Source organism: Eubalaena glacialis, chromosome 2 (assembly GCF_028564815.1).
Source record: "Eubalaena glacialis isolate mEubGla1 chromosome 2, mEubGla1.1.hap2.+ XY, whole genome shotgun sequence".
Classification (NCBI taxonomy): Eukaryota; Metazoa; Chordata; class Mammalia; order Artiodactyla; family Balaenidae; genus Eubalaena; species Eubalaena glacialis.
This window is the reverse complement of record NC_083717.1, coordinates 161,030,932-161,051,591: the sequence shown is the minus strand read 5'-3', so window position 1 is coordinate 161,051,591 and position 20,660 is coordinate 161,030,932. Positions and strand designations below refer to the sequence as shown.

At 37.0% G+C, this 20,660-nt stretch overlaps 1 protein-coding gene across 1 annotated transcript; it reads right to left on the bottom strand.

Moving 5' to 3' along the window:
* Positions 1 to 1,329: 1,329 nt before the first annotated feature.
* On the bottom strand, positions 1,330 to 20,451 carry EIF2S1 (eukaryotic translation initiation factor 2 subunit alpha). Its single transcript, XM_061180941.1, has 8 exons — positions 20,311 to 20,451; positions 16,059 to 16,307; positions 10,920 to 10,999; positions 9,199 to 9,350; positions 5,015 to 5,121; positions 3,556 to 3,653; positions 2,680 to 2,823; positions 1,330 to 1,875 (listed from the first exon to the last, which is right to left on the bottom strand). The coding sequence occupies exons 2-8, from the start codon at positions 16,297 to 16,299 to the stop codon at positions 1,750 to 1,752; spliced, it is 948 nt and encodes a 315-aa protein (XP_061036924.1). The 5' UTR covers positions 16,300 to 16,307; positions 20,311 to 20,451; the 3' UTR covers positions 1,330 to 1,749.
* Between the last annotated feature and the right edge of the window lie 209 nt (positions 20,452 to 20,660).

Sequence of the window (20,660 nt, the reverse complement as noted above, 5' to 3'; positions counted from 1 at the left end):
TTAGTTCTCTCCTTCATGATCAGTGAGGTATTGATCTTTTTTCTCATAAGGGTCATAAATTTGCAAAACTGTTGTGAAACTGAGCAAAAGGCCTGCATGGGATAAAATCACTCACCACTGATGCCACCGGTATTTCTCGACGGTTATGGCTTTTGAAGTATTAAAAAAAAAATTCAGTCAACAAAGTGAAAATTCAATTCCTCTGCTTACAGCAAACATTTAAGGAGCACCTGTTACAGTTTGATAACATTCTTGATGCTGTGAGCTTTATAGACTTTTCTTTGACTCCTCAGAAAGACTGAAGTGAAAATTATGTGCCAGATTCTCCTCTAAATATTCCCAATATGCAAGCCAGCAATCATGGCTCCCTCGTGGAAACGGTTATATGAAATTAGACTTCTGGATTTAAAGAGCTAGTAGAGGCTGCTAAATTAAACAAAGGGACAAACCTTCAAAAATGGCTCAAATGGCTCACCAACACACTCTTCTATTTTCCATTCCCTTTAACACTGAGGTAAGTCTAGTCCTGGATTGACTAAGGTGGGTTAGGTTTAATCTAAGTATTTAAAAAGCTATTCTTGGGAATGATTAGTAAAATTAATTTATCTAGTACCTCAAGTATCCTAAGAGATTAAATTTATGAAGCAGACCAAAGTTAACTTAAGACTTTCTACACCCTGGCTACTGTAGCTGTAACTGCAAACCATACATTATCTATGAAATTTATTTACCTTTGTATATATTATTTATTTACCTTTAAAACAATCAGCTCTTAAAGAAAAAAATGATAGAAACATAGAAAAACCATTGTAATTGTGTTCAAACAGATCCCTACTCTGTTATGAAGAGAACTGAAGCTTCTAGGTGGCACCTAGCAAATACTTTACTGGAAAAAAAAAATCAAAAGTTGGGCAATGAGACTCAAATAATTTAAAAAGCAGCATCTTTTTCTTAAAAAACAAAAAAAACACCCCCAAAACCTTTACTGCCCTGAATTACAAACTCAAGGCAAGCAGCTTAGTACACCAAAAAGGACCAGTGTGATAAATTCTCCTTCATATCACATGTTGTCATCAGTCTCAAATAGGTAAAAGGCACACAACCAATGTAATTCTTTAGTTGCATTTTAAGGCTTTTTCCCCCTAGGAGTAAACTTTCACTAATTAAAATTATGTTCTCTAAACCCTCCCTTTGAAAGGATCTGCTATATTGATCCTTTAGGTCACCTGCCTTTATATTACTACATTTCAAATAAAATGAAGATAATAGAATTAGGGTCTTAGTAATCATAATGCTTTTAACTGGTGACAATAAGGAAGAAACCTATGGTTAAATATCCCAGAAATTTATTTAATGTTTGCTTGATACATTTTATATAGAAAGGTTAGGACTATTTGCTTTGGGTGCCCCTGGTAAATCTCATGGAGGCACTGAACTACAAAGGGGTGCCAATCTGGAGACATCAGAAATGGAAATCACACGCCCCATTTTATGACTGTTCTTAAAGATTTGTCTCTAGTGAAATCAGGCCACTCCCTTAAAAAATGCTCAAGGTGTCAGAGCTACTGTGTGAAAACAGCTGACATTTAGGAGGGCATTTCACGTTTTGGTCTGTTGGAACATTTAAATACTTCGAAATAAAAAATATTCAGCTTTGAAGTTTTCAATACTGGAAAACTTTCAAGTCTAGGGTTAACAGCCAGGAAGGCTGCTTTGTGTTCCTTAAACTGGACTCTGTTGCCCACAAAGTTAATCTTCGGCTTTGGCTTCCATTTCTTCCGCATCATCATCTCCATCCACTTCGGCATTTTCTCTCTCAAGCCTCTCCAGCTGCCTTGCAAGTTCAGTCTCATCTGTATCTGTGACCACTTTGGGCTGTGGAAGCAGAGGCACAATTTCAAAGTGAAGTAGTTAAACAGTACACAAATTCAATTTCAATACTATTACTGCCTGGTATTTTAACTCTTAAAAAAACACTTTGCTAACAACTCTGCCCTATCTGTTCACTTTTGAGTGCTGAAATATCACCAATAAATTCCATGAGATAAATAATGAAAGAAATTTATGAGAGTAAGACAATACAGGAAAAGAAAACATATATATTAAAACCTAATATATTTCCTGTAATTTCTAACAAGCTAGAACGGAAAATATATGAAAATAATTGCAGTGGCTGTATTTTTCAAATACACAAAAAGATGTCCTGTAAAAATGCATCTTCTGGCTTCAAAATAAATTACTTACTATTCCTTTCCGCAGAAGAAACTGTTTTGAAAATTATATATGAAAATTAGTTTTTGTTCTTGTTGAGATGAGGAAAGTATGAGACTATTCTTGTTTTTAATTCTGAAATCAAATTTTAAGCATTCTACATTAAATTCTGGCAATAACCAATCACTTATTTTCATTGTCTATATTTTTTTCCTTTTTTTCCTTTTGGGGGATCAGTGACCACAGTCCTGAATAACCATCCCATGGTAGTTCTTATTTACTTATAAAAACCCTTTTAGGAACTCTCTGAGTCAATGATTATTTTATGCTTAGGGGAGTTGTAATCTTAAACGTATCTCATGTTTTAAAATGCCTCCGATTAGATATTTTAGAATGCAAATCACTTAGATCATTTAAATTTCTTAAGAACTTTAAGAACAAGGCAAAAAACCCCAGTATTGACCTCACCTCCATTTGAACATTGAAGACGCCCCTCTTTTCCTCAATCTTTTCTTTTATAACAGCCATAGCTTGGTTGAGGACAGAGAGGCCTTCTGTTCTCTCCAGGGTGGTTGTAGTCATTACATACCGAGGAGGAGCTATTAGATTAATCTAAGGAAGACAAAATTAAATTATGAATGTACCTATACAACACACAACAGTGAGGATGTTCGAGAATCGTTTTGCTTATCTGCTGCTTTAACAACAAATCACCCCAAAACTTACTCCCAATTCTGCAGCACAGCAATTTGGAGTAGTTTGTTAAAGTAGCCGAAGCTAACTGATACTATGATCTAATCCAGTAGTATAAACAGGCTACTGCAATACCAAATATGAAGGATTATGACTTCTGGGTCTTTGGTGGCTAAACTAACTATAGCTATCATTGGCACAATGGATAATTTGTCTCTAAAATTCCTGTTTGGTTCCAAACTAAACTGATAGAAGAAATTCTTCTATGAGATTCTGAGTAACAACCATCCAGTTAATTTTATTGCTAATGAAAGATTCAACCAAACCTCCTGAAAGCTCTGTGTGAATATGAGAGAATAAGTTGCTCTTTTCAAGATTCTATGAGCATTATGGGCACAGTGACTCTTTACTGTAAAGGAGGTTTAGCATAGCTGGCCCCTTGGCACTAAATACCAACAGGAATCTCCATCCACTGTGACAGTAGCAGTAGCTACAACAAAAAGCCTACACATAATTGTAAACATCTCCTAGAAATATCATATCAAGAACCACTTTTCATAACATTTGTTATGAAACATGATTAAACAAATCTGGTTTGATTTGGTTTAGGTGATTTTGGTTTATCAGGGAGGGAAAAAACTGACTACTCACCTTGATGGGCATGGTTTCTGTAGAACAATTCAAACCTGCTCTCAGGGCTTCTTTTACAGCATCGATGCCTTCATAACCATAACAAGCCACTTCAATATCTAAAATCATAAAAATTCAAAAGCTTATACCAAAAAAATGCAAATTTTTTTTTTAGAGGTTTAAAAGAAATCAGACATGACAAATACACTAGTATTCAAATACGTATGAAAGCTTTCATCATCCTTTCAATTAGAAATCAATCCCAGCCATTAATTTTCATAATTAAAAACATCTGAATATGCACTGAAATTATATCTTCTCATTCACATCAAGCCCCTGAATGATGAAACTATAAAAAAAACAGAGAAATTTAACAAACACCTGGAATTCTGGCTATGTCTGGGTTGAAAGTCATGATTTCAACCCCTCTGTGCTTCAGTTCCTTATTTGTAAAATGGAGATAAGGAGGAGTGTGATGAAGACTGAATGAAATAATAACCACAAATTGTTTAGAACAGTTTAAAAACTGCATACCCTCTGACCCAGCAATTCTACTTTTAAGAATCTGCCTTACCGAACGCTTGTATAAATGGGTAAGTGTATGTGTATAAGGGTGTTAATTTGCAGTGTTTTTTGTAATACAGTTGACCCTTGAACAATACAGACTTGAACTGCATGGTCTGCTTACAAGTAGAATTTTTCAACAGTAAACACTACAACACTACACGAACCACGGTAGTTGAATCTTGGACTCGAAACCACAGATACGGAGGGCTAAGTTATATGTGGATTTTTGACTGTGCAGAGGGTGGGCGACCCTAACTCCCCCACGTCGCTCAAGGGTCAACTGCTGTGAAAAGACTGACACAACCTAAACACTCATCAAGAGGAGACTGGCTTATATCAAGGTTTATCGTTCTATGGAATATTACTTAGCTATTCAAAATGAGAAAGATCTCCGTGTTCTACATGGAAGGGCAGCCATGATACACCAAGTGGAAAAAGCTAGTTGAAGAAAATTTTGCATAGTAGGACCCCATCCTTATAAAACCATAAAAATTTACATCTGAATATAAACAACATACATTCCTATACACCATATGTGTATAGGAAAAATCTCTGCTGCAAGAATATATTGCAAACTAACATAACAGTGGTTAATCCAGAGGCCTGGGAGGATATTACTGGACTGTTGGAATTTTAAAGCATGCACTAAAACAAAATAATCGCCGCCCCCCCATGCCCCAGAAAGCGGGCTAACTTAAGGTTAGCTGAACTCATTTACTTACGTCAATATATATGTATTTTATAATTCAGTAAAAGCAAAGATAACTTAATTTCTTTAACTTTTCTTGTTATGAAAAAAGTTTAGAAAAAGGTAGATGTTGATGTAGCAACATATTCTTTGGTGAGGCTCATTATGTAACAGCTTTTTTGGTACATGCAAAATATTTTAAACATCATTTAAAAAATCATTTACCTGCTCGAATTTTGACAGCCTGTGGGGTCAAACGCCTATTAATATTGTTAATGAGTACTTCCCGTTCATCTTCATTCAAATCTAAGCCATCCAAAATAGATGGGTCTCTGATAATTAAAAAAAAAACAACACACACATACACAAAACAAAATGTCAAGGTTACTTTACTGATAATTAGGATAACAAACATAATACCACAGAATAATGTTTAAGAACACAGCCTTCAGTGTCAGAATTAGAGTTCAAATCCTAGCTTCACAATTTAATCACTATGTGTTTTGGGGCCTTTCTAGACCTCAATTTCCAAATATGTAAAATGCGAATGAAAACAGTGTATCTCACTGGATTGTAGTATTAAATGAGATAATGCAAGTAAAGCGCTTAGGCCTGTATGACAAATAGAAAACATCCAATTGATTATTATTAAAAGAAAAATTTTAGAGATCTGGCTAAAGCAAGCAATTTAAAATGTCTCCTATACAGGCATACTTCGAAGATACTGCGGGTTCAGTTCCAGAATGCTACAATAAAGCATGTATAGCAATAAAGTGAGTCACACGTTTGGTTTCTCAGTGCATACACAAGTTATGTTTACACTATACTGTAGTCTATTCAGTGTCCAATAGCATTATGTCTAAAAAAATGTATATAACTTAATTTAAAAATACTTTATTGCTAAAAAATGGCAACCATCATCTGAGTCTTCACGGAGATGTGATCTTTTTGCAATAGTAACATCAAAGATCACAGATCACAGTAACAAAATAATGAAAATTTTTGAAATATTGCAAGAACTACCAAAGTGTGACACAGAGACATGAAGTGAGCAAACGCTGTTGGAAAGCTGGCGCCAACAGACCTGCTTGATGAAGCGCTGCCACAAACCTTCAATTTGTAAAAAAAAAAAACACAGTATATGCGAAGTGCAATAAAATGAGTTATGCCTATACGTCTCACATCCCACTATAATTAAGCATTTCCATGTAATTAGCAGTCCCTGCTTCAAGGAGCTTAAAAAGAACAAAAACATGGAAAAAATTAAAAAAAAAACAAACAAAAGTGCATCCCTGGGGGTGAGGAGAGGAAGATATTAGTGGGGTCAGGAAGGGCTTCATGGGTGAAGTGGCATTTCATCTGACCCTCGTAAGTGCCACAAACAGGGACCACGGTCTTAGTCACTGGCATGTTTGCTGAACGAATGAACAAATGGAAAAAATGAAATGACGACTAAAAGAATGGTAGGATTTTAACGAGCTAAGGTAGAACTTAAAGTTTTAAGAAAGTTATGGTATAACTGAAAGACAAAGCAACAGAAAATGAGGAAATGAGATAAACAGATGTTTCACAGAAGAAATACAAATGGTCAATAAACATATGAAACGCTGTTAACTTTACCAACAACCAGCAAAATGCAAATCAAAACAAGACACTACTGTACATCAATCAGTTTGGCAAAAAAAAAAAAAAAAACTGAGATATATACCAAATATTGATGAAGAGGGAATATAAATTGTAGAACCAATTTGGAGAGTACTTTGGCAAAACTAAGTAAATTTAAAGGTGCATATAATCAATCCTATGACCCAGCAATTCTATTCCTAGGTATCTATCTTAGAAATTCCCAAACGTTGTACAGAGAGACATGTACATGGACATTCATCATAGTAGTTTTGAAAAGTAGGGGGATAAAAGGGCGGAGGGGATTATGTAAAAATCTCTTTATAGAGGAACAAATAAAGCATATTCTCACAACAAAATACTATATAGAAATTAATATGAAGTAGGCATACATCTATCAATTTGGAGAAATTCTGGTCAATAATAGCATTACGAGTAAAAATGTAAAGTACAGAAAAGCTTGTTACAATGATAAAATAAATTCATTTTTTTGTTTAAACAAGTTAAATATTTAAACATAAAAAAGATTCTATACATACTTTTCATAACCTACCCACACATGTATATGTATATGTATATAAATGATAATGATACATACTAATTTCAGAATAGTGGTTACTACTGATAAGTGACTGGAATGGCTTGGGAGGAGTAAAATATTGTTTCCAACAATCTCAGAAATTCTATTTAATTATTTAATTAAGAGAAAAAAAAATGAAGCACATGTGGCACAGAATTATCATGAGTTAAATCTGGACAGTTGCAACATGTCTGATGAAGCAAGAAAAGAATGTGAACGGTGATGAGTGAATGTTAATTCGTTAAGGTGAATGTTAATTTGTTAAGAATGTAACCTGTTATTTGTTAAGAATGCAGAGTGGTAACGGAGAGGGGGTGGAGGCAGAAGCTAGAGAGGTAAGTGGGGCTGATAATGACAGCAAACCAAGGTAAGACATGTACTGAGGAGTCCAGGATTGAAGTCAGGGAGGACAGAAATATAAAGCAGTGCTTGATGGTTAATAGCATAAGCTCTGTAGCATAACTACAATGCCTGTGTTTGAGGCTCTACCATTTGGTAGCTGTGTGAACTTGGACAATTTAGTCTCTGTCTCAATTTCCTCATCTATAAGATAGGAATAATAATAACACTTATACCACAGGTTGTTGTGAGAATTATATAAATGTTAACTGTTATTATTATTCTCACCTTTCCCACAAGGCGATATTAAAAAAAAAAAAAGTCACATGAGGGGAGAGGGTAAACTTGAAGGTATTTGGAGCCTCTGATGAGTAGGCCTGATGGAGGTTCTAACAGTTCTAAGCCCCACTTGGCCATTCTGAGGGCTGAGGAGACCAATAACCCTTGGCAGCACAAGGGCTGGGAAACACAATGCAGTGGTGAGGCTGCTTGTGAGGTATTAACATCTAGGAAGGACTGGGAGGTGCAGAAGTAGAGCAGTAAGTACAGAGAACTTAAGAAATCTGGCTGTTAAAAAGAGAGGACACAGTGCTTGCGACAGGAGAAAGTAGAGGGGAGGTTGAAAAGTTTGTTTTTAGTATAAATGGGAGAAATCTGAGCATATTTTTATGCTGATGGAGCAAAACCAATAAAGGAAAAAGGCTGAAGACGCAAGAGAGGGAATAGGAGATGGAAAGACATCCCTTAGGAATAGCTGGGCACAGGTGGTAAGATTATTTTGAGAGCAGGAAGGATCCGAATTCCAGTATGACAGGAGCACAGGAGGTAGTGACAGGTGGGATGGAGATAAGTTGGCTGAGAAAGTGGAAGGAAGTAGAGGTGATCCTGTTCAATGGCTTCTGTTTTCTTTTTTAGGTAGTGAGCGCACCAGGTGAGAGTGAGAGGAGAGGGACAGAGTGGGTATCTGAGGAAGAGTGTGGAGAAGTTCTAAAATAGCCAATGTAAGAATGAGAGGAAGAAGTGACCAGGAGCAAACAGAATGTGGGGCAGCAGTTAAGGCCCAGCTGAGGTTGGAGACCATGAATATGCAGTGGCACCAACCTGCAAGACTGTGGTTTTTCCTAGCAGCACCCAGCAGTCTACAAGTGCAGAGAAGGCAGGAACATCGCTCCAAGGCTGGATGTAACAGAAGGAAAAACAGGGCAAAACTCATGACACTGGCAAGAAAGTTGTTGAAATGATGGACCATGGTGTGTCTATGCTGAATAAGAAAGAGAAGGCAGGAAAGGGTGAAAAAGGGGAAAAAAAAAAAAGGTTTGGAATCAGAGCCTGATAATAATAAGAATTAAAACGACACAGAGTATGACTAACTGTGGGAGCTGGAAGGACAGGAGGCTGTGCTGAAAGAACAGAATGTGAATTAAAGGTTTCGGAGACAGAGCAAATCCTGGTGACAGTAAGACCCAGGGTGAGGCCATATGGAAGACTAGCTAATGTGGCATGGGCTGAAGGTCTAAGGAACTGAGGTAAAGAAAACAAGTTTTAAACAAAACATCTATGTTGGCCCTGAAGTCACCTAGGACAATAACAAAATTAAAACTAGGAGAGGAAAGTATGTAAGACAGTAGTGTGAGATGAAACCATATGGTTTACAAAACTACATAACTATGGTACATCAAATCATATAGGCTCAGCTTTATAGGATTGGCCCATATCATGGGTCTATTATACTAAAATATTTTTATCTAAATTTGGCAAGGACTTAATACATGAATGTTGTGCTATTAAATGTCAGGCTCTCAACTTGTGTGCTAGACCCAGCAGCTGTAGTATCAATGGAGAAGCAGAGCTAAGAAGGTGTTCTTACGAGACTGCGTGCTTAAAGGCATCATAGGCACCGTATCCGGGTCTCTTGTACTTGTCATCGAAGACCCAAGCGGTCCTCTGGAACAGGCTTTCCAGCTGCTCGTCCTTGGTATATTCTAAGACCTCAGCAACATGACGAAGAATGCTGTAAACCTAGAAACAAAATGAAGAGCTCAACAATTCAAAGGCAAGAGATCTATATTAAAAAAAAAATAGATATTTTTACATTTTAGTAGATAGCATATAAAAACAAACGTTTGGTTAATTTGACTACACTAATTCCTTAATAACAAAAGATCACCACACAACAAATTCTTTCTCCATAGAGAAATATTCGCTTTTCCATAATAATGAACTCAAGTGGGTATAACAAGTACAACTAGTATAGCATTTACAACCCAAGACCCAGATCAAGTCAATTCTGGGACAAACAAACCTCTCTGAATATATTTCCTCATCTGGAAAAGGGAGATCCTAGTATCTTTCCTTTTTACTGTAGCGAGTTCTTACACAGATCAAAATGTAAGATATTATTATTACTACTCCATGAGAGCATGGAACCTGGATGGAGATTTTATTATTTCTTTTGCTCTGTTATCACTTAACAGTTATCCTTCAATCCTACCCACCTCCTACCCACTGCTGCCAAACTCTTTTCCTAATCTCCTAAACATAAAAGGGCTTAACGAAGAGAAAGAGTATAAAGAGGGCTTCATGTTAATTACACACAAAATCTGAGTGAGGAAAAGTACTAACATTGGCTATTTCATTCTATCGTCTTATTATCCTAATAAGATCTATTATGCTCATTTTACAATATCCTAGGGGAACAAAACAAAATGGAAGTTTCCGAGAGCAGTGCTTCTCAAATCTGGACTTGGTGGGACTTGAAAGATTTGGGTAATGGTCTGATGGCTTTTAGATTTATACTTTCTTTTACTGGGGTTAAGCAAGATTTTAAAAATCTTTTCTTCATGTAAACACTGTTTTCTTGGCATTTTATCTTGAGGACAGAAACACACATGGCAGAGGAACAAAAGATACAAGAGAAGGGTAGAGAAAACAGAACCAATGGAAACTGCCAATAAGCACTGAGGATCTAGGGGATAAAGGAAAATCTAAATAGGACCAGAGACCAGAAAAATACAGAAAGATGAGAATGAAGAAATGACTGTCCTTGCTTTATTAGTGCTTACTGAGGAAATTACAGCAAAATTAATAAGAAAAGGAAAAAAACCAAGGCAGGTGAAGGGTGGGGTGGAGAACCACACTAAGTAACAGGCCTTGCCTTGCTTTCCTGGATTCAAAGACAGTTTACAATCCTTTGCTCATTCTTAACAAACAATAGCTGGTTGTCTCTGTGATCCTTATCCCAGAACAGAGCTGAAAGTCAAAAACTACATGCTGCGACAAGCCCAATCAGCTGAAATCACCCATAGTTAATTTAACCTAAAATAGCTTAAAAACACTAATGGTCCAGTACTGATTTGAGAATATTACACATCAAGCAATGCTTTAAGGTAGTAACATCATGAGACAAGAACACTGAAGCCATGCTCTTTTGAAATAAAGTCTTCGAACTGTTTTTCTACGTAACACAGAATGAGAAATGGAAATACTGTTACAGAAAATGTAGGTTTTGTTTCTGCCAGGAACACACCATGCAGATTATTTATTAAACACATCAAATAGTGGACTAATTTGATTAAAAAATCAACTTACAGTTTTGGATTTGGTAAACTTATCTTCACATTTGATTGCTTCCTCTGGAGAAACTCTTCTTTTTGACAAATCAATATATCCTATATGAGAAAAATTTGAAAAAATTATCTCTGTCCAGGTGCCAAAGAATCACTGTGACAATTTTCACCACCAGATTGCTGGGTTGGCATACCTACACTTATTCCACACTAAAATCGTATCAACAAAATACTGCATAAAAAGTACAAGATAAGAGATTTTTGTTTTCAGAAATGAATTTTTATCATCATGTAACTGTACATTCTATTACCTTAGTGGAGGGAATAATTTTCAATTATCCAAATGAGAGCTAAAGCCAAAAGACACTGTATTTGTCTATTTGGCATCCATTCATCACAGGGTCAAGTGCATTAACTATATTTTCTGTATTCTTGATGCTCTGACATCTGTGGCCTGGCTGACTGGGGAAGAGACTTCCCTGCCTGGCACTAGCCAATTCTTAGAGTTGGCAAAGGCCTCAATGGGAGCAGCCTTTTACATGCAAATCAACCAATCTAGAGCCCATACCTCCAATCATCTCATCAAAGTTCCACACAGCAGGTCAATATTATTCCATGGCCTAAACCAGCATAGAGCCAGGTACCAGACAACTAGGGACAGCCCCAATGCACCAAGCCCTGCCCGAACTATTCAGATGAGCCAACCCTAAACTGTTTACGCCGACCTGCCTTGCCTTTGTCATGGAAACCTCAATAAAAGCTCTGGCCTAGGCTTTCCCCTTGCTCCTTCTACCTCCTGATCAAAACCAGCGCTTCCTCATGTGGCTTTGCACGGCATGCTGGGTCCCCATCTCTTGGGAAACTTTAATAATAAAAATGTTCTTTCAATGGCATTGGCCTCTCCATGTCACCAGTCACCTCCATAAATAAAAGTCCCATGGGTACACAATGAGACAAGTAGTTAAACGTATTTTAAAGAATTAAAAGGGAGCTCCCCAATGCTCACTGCAGCACTATTTACAATAGCCAGGACATGGAAGCAACCTAAATGTCCATCAACAGAGGAACAGATAAAGAAGATGTGGTACATACATACAATGGAATATTACTCAGCCATAAAAAAGAACAAAATAACGCCATTTGCAGCAACGTGGATGGATGGAGAGATTGTCATACTGAGTGACGTAGGTCAGACAGAGAAAGACAAATATCATGACATCGCTTATATGTGGAATCTAAAAAAAGGGTACAAATTAACTTATCTACAAAATAGAAACAGAGTTATAGATGTAGAAACAAACTTATGTTTACCAGGGGATGGTGGGGGGAGGGATAAATTGGAAGATTGGGATTGACATATACACACTACTATATATATAAAATGGATCACTAATAAGGACCTACTGTATAGCACAGGGAACTCTACTCAATACTCTGTAATGGCCTACATGGGAAAAGAATCTAAAAAAAGAGTGGATATATGTATATAACTGATTCACTTTGGTGTACACTGGAAACTAACACGACATTGTAAATCAACTACACTCCCATTAAAAAAAAAAAAGAATAAAGAGGGAGAAAATGGTTTTTTACGTTTACCCACATATTTTCCATTTCAGGTATCACAGCTCTTCAGCCTGAACAACTTCCTTTACCATCTCTTATAATGTAGGTCTTATCTGGTAATAAATCCCCCTAGTTTCTATTTACCTGAAAATGTTTTCATTTGATTTTTGTTGTTGAATATTTTCTTCAAATACAGAATTCTGGTTTGACAGTGTTCTTTCAGTGTTTTACAGATATCATTCAATGCTCTGACCTTCATTATTTCCAATAAGAATGCCACAGTAATTTGTATTACTGTTCCCCTATAAATAACATCATTTTCCTCTGGCTACATTGAAGATTTTCTCTGTTTTTCAATAGTTTGGTATGCCTAAATGTGGTCTTAGTATTTATCCTGCTTCAGGTTTGCTGAGCTTCTCTAATATATAAACATTTTTTTCCCCCAGCAAATATGGGAAACTTTTGGTCATGGTTTCTTCAAATACATTTTCTGTTCTTTCTTTTTCTCCCCTTCTTTTGGAATAGAGCTTTTGATAGTTGACAGGTTGGTTTTTTTTTTTTTTCTCAGTTCTTCAGATTGGTTCTTTTTAAATGAACTACCTTCAAATTTCAAGGAGCCTTCTGTCATCTTTTATCTGCTGTTAGCCCATCCAGTGAATTTTTTAGATATTATATTTTTCATTTCTAGAATTCATATTTAGTTCTTTATGAGAGTTTCTAATTTCTCTACTGAGATTTCATTTTGTTCATTCACTATAAGCATATTTTCCTAATATCCTTGAGCAGTTATAACATTTACTTTAAAATGCTTATCTGCTAATTTCAACATTAGGGTGATCTCTAGGTCAGTCTCCATTGATTACCTTTTTTGTATGTGTCATATTTTCCTGTTTCTTCAACTATTTAGCAATTTGAGTTGTATCCTTGACATTAGGAAAGATATGTGGCACACTGTGAATTCCTTTAGGTTCCTCTTAAGGACACTGAATTTTTTCTTTTTTCTTTTTTCTTTTTCTGGCTGCTCCACACGGCTTGCATTTCCCGACCAGGGATTGAACCCATGCCCTCAGCAGTGAAAGCGAGGCGTCCCAACCACTGGGTGGCCAGGGAGTTCCCAAGAATACTGAATTTTTGTTTTAGCAGTTAGCTTGTCTGAATTCAAAACTATAAGCTCTGTCTCCCCAGATGGAAAGCAAACAAAATTTGTTTAGATTTTTACCCTATTGGGCTGCAGTCTACCCTGTGTATTACTAGTTTCACGGGTTGGCCAGAGATTTCAGCAGAATTTATATATAAACTTGGGGGCTCTCCCTCTGTGTCTCTCCTTTCTCTAATCCCTATCACCACTTTCCAACTGTTGTGGTTGTCCAGAACTCTCATCTCTGGCTCTCAAGCCATTAAGACTGTAGGTTTTCCCCTAGAATTTTCGATGCCCTGCTTGGAAGTTGTCTGTAACATCACTCAGTCAAAAAGCTGTAAAATTTATCCAGTGCAGTTCCTTTCTGCCAAGTGTCAACCTGCCTTCAGTTTCAGCCTGCTTTTGGTTGCTCCCACTGTCCTTGAGTAATTTTTACCACCCGTTCAGATACTTGTTTAGGGTTTATAGCAGTTATGATGAATGGTTTATCCAATAGGACTTAATCTTCTAGTAACAGAAATGGATCCCCTCTATAGATCTTCTGCACTTTGCTTTTTTTCTTATCTTACCCTGGAGATCTTTTCATATCAGAATATTCAGATCCTATTCTGTATAAAATTGCCTTGCTTGTGTTGTGTTGCGTCATGATTTATATAACCATGATTTATATAACCACAATTTAGATTGTTGTTTCTTGTTTTTAATTAACATTGTAAAAACAATGCTATTATGAAAATAAATTTTTACATGTAACTACTGTACTTATGCAAGTTTACCCTTTCACTTTTTCTGATCGCAGTTGAAAATGTATTTGATTCCTTTTTGTGTATGTATTTCATATAATAGGAAAGCAATATAAGATAAGACACCATTCGAGGTCCTACTGGAGCAACAATGAAACACAAGTTTAAGGAATAATCTCAGTCTTCAAGCAGTTTAATAAATGGAAGCTGGGGAGGGTGTCACAAGTCATATCAAAGCATTTAGAATAATCAATGTGCTAAGTGATAGCACCACCTAAGGGGTAATATAAGCTGCCTCGAAAGTTTATTGTCTAAGATTATAATCAGAAAAGAAGTCAGTTATGTATAAAATTATTCATTTGCAGAAATATCAATTAACTAGATGGCTGAGGAGATTCAGAAAGCCAAGCTCCGTCAGGGTGACTGATTGGTCTTTTAAGCATGACGGTAACCACTTGCCTGAAACTAAAACCTAACAAACTATAGTAAGATGACTGAAACCAATTATCTTAACTATATTAAGCCAGTTGAAGACAAAACCTACTCAATGGTATTATACAATATATTTAGAAAAAAATGTGTTCACAAAGGTGAAGATTTACATGTGGTCCAAAAAAGGGGCACCCAAAGAGTAAATAAATGAATACCTATTCATCTCTGCCGGAAAGATCCCATAGGATCTGGGGGTCACAAACATTCTGATTACCAGAGACATACAATATTGGGTTTTGGGTGCGTGTCTGCAGTATATTGCTTTTTTAAAGACATAAAAAATATTCCTAAAATCCATTTACCTTTGCCCAATTTCCATCACTTATTCAATAACCTGATTACTAATCTAACTCTAAATCAATAAAAAGGCACCTGACAAATATGAATGAACTAGTACTCTGGTTTGCTTATTTGTCTCTCTGAGTTTGGTGAGTTTGGCAATGAGTCAATTATCAAGATCCCGATAACCCCTGGGAATAAAATTCAAGTTACCTGGCTCACAAAAACTAGTCCTGGGATGTACTAATTAAACCACTACTGGGCTTCCCTGGTGGCGTGGTGGTTAAGAATCTGCCTGCCAATGCAGGGGACACAGGTTCGAGCCGTGGTCCGGGAAGATCCCACATGCCGCGGAGCAATTAAGCCCATGCGCCACAACTGAGCCTGCGCTCTAGAGCCCACGAGCCACAACTACTGAGCCTGCGCTCTAGAGCCCACGAGCCACAACTACTGAAGCCCGCATGCCTAGAGCCCATGCTCTGCAACAAGAAAAGCCACCGCAATGAGAAGCCCATGCACTGCAACGAAGAGTAGCCCCCGCTCGCCGCAACTAGAGAAAGCCCGCGCACAGCAACAAAGACCCAACTCAGCCAAAATAAATAAATAAATAAAATAAATTAATTAAAAAAAAACAACCACCCAAAAAAAAAAAAAAAACACTACTAACTTAAAAGGTCTTGTTTAGATGGTTAACTGGCATCCTTCTCTAACAACTTTGTATGTAAAAGAGCTTAAGGACAAAAGGAGGTGTTTTTTTGTTTTTTTTTTTTACCGCAGTAGGCAATTTACAAAAAATATATTTTAAAATAAATCATTTTAAATCAAAAATTTCCAGATAAATTATTTAATATATGAATACTTATATATTAAATATAAATTTATATTTAATAAGTAAACATAAATTTTTAAAATATAAATTATTTTAAATCTTTTTCTCATTTACCTTTTTCTTTGTCCACTCTGATAACAACCACACATTCATTCCTGCCAATTCGGATGAGTTTGTTTATAGAACGGATACGCCTTCTGGACAACTCACTCAGAAGAATCATGCCTTCGATGTTGTTGTATTCCAGCAAGCTGACATAAGCTCCCATTTCAGCAATGGACCTTACATTCACCATCACTACGTCTTCCACCTCAGGAAATTTGTGCTGATAAAATCTACAACTTAGACCCGGCATTCTGCAATCTGAACAAAAGAATCAAGTTAAGTGTTCAGTTAAGGTCAAAATTTAAAAATGTCAATTTTCCACATCTTGCCACTGGAAGAAGTTATTGGTTTTCTCCCCTCTTTAAACTTCTTAAATGGTACCAGAAAACAGAGGAATGTTCAGGAACCAAGCTTTAATTTTTATTTTGCTCCACATTTTTGTAAGGCTTGCGTGATTCTCTACCATCAGTTTCAGAGGAATCATAAAAAATAATGACCATTTACAAAGTCCTGACACTGAAGGATTAAAGGTACACCTTAAGAGTAAAATATTATTTTAATACTTTAAGAAATAACAAATGATAGGAAGCATCACTACTATTATAAACCTGTCAGAAAAACTAAAGCTACTCTTTCTCCAAGTCAGCTAAGACTGGATATGCTACCGCCTACTATATAAAGGGAAGACTCTTCCAACAAATTAAATCCTAACCCTAACCATATATCAAATGATATACTCTATTATTTATTATAGCCAAAATTATAGTATCACATGTCAAGACAAAAACAAAAAATTTATTAATCACAAAAGACACTAAATTTAACTAAAATGTATCCTTCTCTGAATTTTTTTCCTCTTAAAACAAACTTGAATTTAATTCACAACTACCATAATTTTTAGCTTCCACTTTTCCCATTACTCCCAAATATTCTTCTCTTTTGTTGAATAGTTACACCCAAGCTCAAGAACAGCTTTATAGATTCCCACTACTATAAAGTTCAAGTTTCTCTTAGCCTCCACACATTAAATATATTTAAAACTATTCCCTTTGATCCACCAAACCTACTTTCAACACCACTCCTTTTATGACCCACAGGCCTAAAATCATACCATATGTAGAAATACGTTTTTAAAAGGAAGCTCTCAAATTAATCATAGTTGATAATTTTCATGTTTTTCTGCTAACCTTAACTAATTTACTATTGTCAAAGCTCAGAAGACAGGCAATAATAAGACCTAAGGTCCTATGAAAAATTTGTGAAACTTCACCTACTAACATTTTTTTTCTTATAAATTAGGAAATAAGACTGTCATTACTTAAAGACGGAACACCTACATCCAGCTCATAGAACACCAGAGTTCTGCTTCAGAGCAGTTTGAGAACTGCCACCTGCACCCACATGTTTCTTCCTAGTGGCTTACCCACTGATTTATACATTTTTCCACTACCTACAGCATCCTATATTATCTGGCCACTGCCTATCTCCCTGAGGTATCACTTTCCCCCTAGTCTTCCCCATTTTATAGATGAAAAACGTGAAGCATGTGTTAAGCATCTTGTTTTGTCATATACTGCTAACAAGTGACAGTCAAAATTTGAACCTATGAAGTTTGAATCCATAGTTTGTGTCTTATTCATCAGGCTATATTTTCTCTCAATATCACTGATAAATACATGACAATCAGTAAAACATCTTAAACAAAAAGCACTATCAATGTACATATTCAGTGCTGGAACATAAACTATAAATTAGTGCAAACTTTTAATATTAACCTATCCTGTATAACAAAAAATAAAGCTGCATATTAATAATAGTGGCAGAGATATATTTCTCTTTGAAGCTTGACAAAACAGAGATTTAGCAAATAAAGGGAAGCAGACATTCAATTACCCACCAAGAAACAGCTGAGCTGGTTGTTTCATTTTTAAACAGGGCTTTTTTTTTTTCTTGGACAACTGCTGTCAAATATCTGCATGTAAAGTACTAAAATTTGAGAGCTGAAAAAGTTTCAAACTGGATATAAAAATAAACGTTATGGAAATGTGTGAAACAGTTTTAAGAGATTTAACAGGTGCTAACCACTTTTACTCACCAAGTTTCTTCAAATAGTAAAGCCAATAATTTTGGAGAAGCAAGACTTAATTCGATTGTAAAAGAACATAGGCAATCGTGTAAAAGAATCCTGAAGGGAGATATGGATGCTAATGCTTCAGGAGGTACAAGTCTCTTTGCAATAGACCGTGTAAATAAAGGAATACTGCTAATGGTATGTCATTCACAGTAAAAGAAAGTAGTGGAGTACAAAAAAAAACTGCTTTGCGAAGAACCTGCATAATGGTTGACAGATTTTGAACCTATCTCCTTATTTATGGAGATATTATGCTAATAACACTAACTTTGAAAAAAATCAGTCAGGAAAATAGGAGTCACACACCAAGTATCTATCAGCCCTTTTACATAATTTTCAAAGCACTTCGACTTATTTTATTTCGCCCTCAATAGGGTCCTCAAGACAGGCAAATAGCAGAGCCTGACTTTGGGAATAGCTCTAGACATGGGTTCCAGACTTCGCTCTCCTACTTACTAGCTGTGGCTGCTTGGGAAATGCATTCCCATTAACTGTAGTTTCTAGTGTGTGCCATGTACTTCACCGGTTTGTGGAGGGTATCAAATGAAATAATATACATGTGATAAAATTTGGAAAGTGTAATGTGCTATACAAATATAAGCTATTAAAAGGCAAAGGAGGTATCATTTCCATTTTGTAACTTAATTCATTAAACAATTATTTTATTATTAAAATAAAGTATTAAATGACTTCCTCAAAGACAAATGCTTACTAAGTACAAGAGGAGCTAAATCCAGGTCATCTGACATTGACTCCAGAGTTTAACCCACAAAGCCTCAATATGTCGGAGTACTACAATACAGTATGTGTTCTCCAGTAAAGAACACCCATCTTTCAAAATACATGACCTGAACTCCAAGATAATTTCAAATACCCTGCAATGTCAGTAATTTTGCCTGGTCAAACGGTAGGCAGGACTTCTTAAACCACTGCATGGTCAAGTCGCCATAATGGATACAGAAATCCACATTCTTTTCCAAAGTAAAGTACGATGTGATAGAGGCAACTCCCGTGATCATTCTAATTCGGCTCTAACAGTTATGTTCTGAATGCTCGTTTTTACTACAGAAGTGCTACACAAATAAAGCTTTTAAACTAGTTCACTGTCATTGAAATAGGAAGCACCCATCTCTAAAAACATTACTGTGCATCTTTTTGAGATGTTTTGAGAATCGCTGTCATTTGGCATCCAATGAACTGAGAAGAGGCAGTAAAGCTCTATGTAAGTAATTCCAAACTGTTGAAAGACACAGAGTTACAAGGTTTTTTCCCCTTGGGTAACAGCTTAAATTGGTAGAAAAGACAAGACTTCTTTGCTACACCTTTTCCCCAAGAAACAATGTTTCTTGTTAATGAACGTTAAAGTAGCCTAAGTTTGGGGCGCTGACAAAAGGGACCTAAAATTCCCGTATCTTATGTGTTTTAGTACTGCTTAACCGTAAGATCACAGCGCGTAATTCTACAAGTCTATTCTTATCGGTGCTGAAACATGGCAAACCGATACGAAGAGTAATAAACTCTTCAGTAGGATCTTTTAGTTCCATCTTAAGGAGCGACTCATTACCCAGAAACGCACCACTCCAGCAACACAGGGTGATAGGAGCTTCGATTTTTTTAATATCACTTATCAGATGAACAAACTTGGATCTTTTTTTTAACCCAACTCTTGTCAATATCGTGGCCCAATCAACGGGTTCCTTGAAGTGCCGGGTCTGGTTACAATTGAGAGTATTTGCTGGGGCGGAAGGAAAAAAAAAAAAAAAAAAAAAAGGATGGAACTCTCTGGCCCGGAGAAGGCAAAGTGTTCCGCGTCCCGGGGCGGGGGCGTCACGGCATTCTCCCAAGGCCGCCCCACCTCACGGCGTCCCCACTTGAAGCACACTGAAAGGGCTGTTCAGTCACTCGGCCCACCTCCCTTCACGAGAGGCCTCCGTTCGCACCATGACACCTCTGCTACACGGGGAGACCGACACGGAGCCGGCGGGCGGTGGCAGCTGTGTGCAGACACTTCCCGCGCAGGGACGGGAGAAGGAGGGGTGTTAGCCCGGGGCCTACCCTCTATCGACCACCCATGTCACTGGACACAACCAAAGTGAATTCCTGGAGAAACCGATCGGGGCGACTAGTCACCTGAGGTATGTGTGTGAATCCCGCACTGGTGTCCGGCGCCACGCTCTTCAATCGGAGAGACCAGACTTGATCCACCCGCAGCAACCGCCGACTCTCCTCAGCGTGCGCTTCGCTCGACCCCACCGCGCATGCGGAACCACCTCGCAGCACGCAAGCGCCAACAGGATGGAGGCCCCTCTTCGTCACTGACCATAGAGTCCAGGTCCTCCGAGAACAAAGAAGAATGTGGACCTTAGGAGGACCTGAAAAGTACGTTTTCTCGCTGTCTTTAGCTTTCGCTAAGTAACCTTCAAGGTGCAGGTGAGAGGGAGGACTCTGATTCCTTGTCCCTGAAAAATAAATCCTCTCTG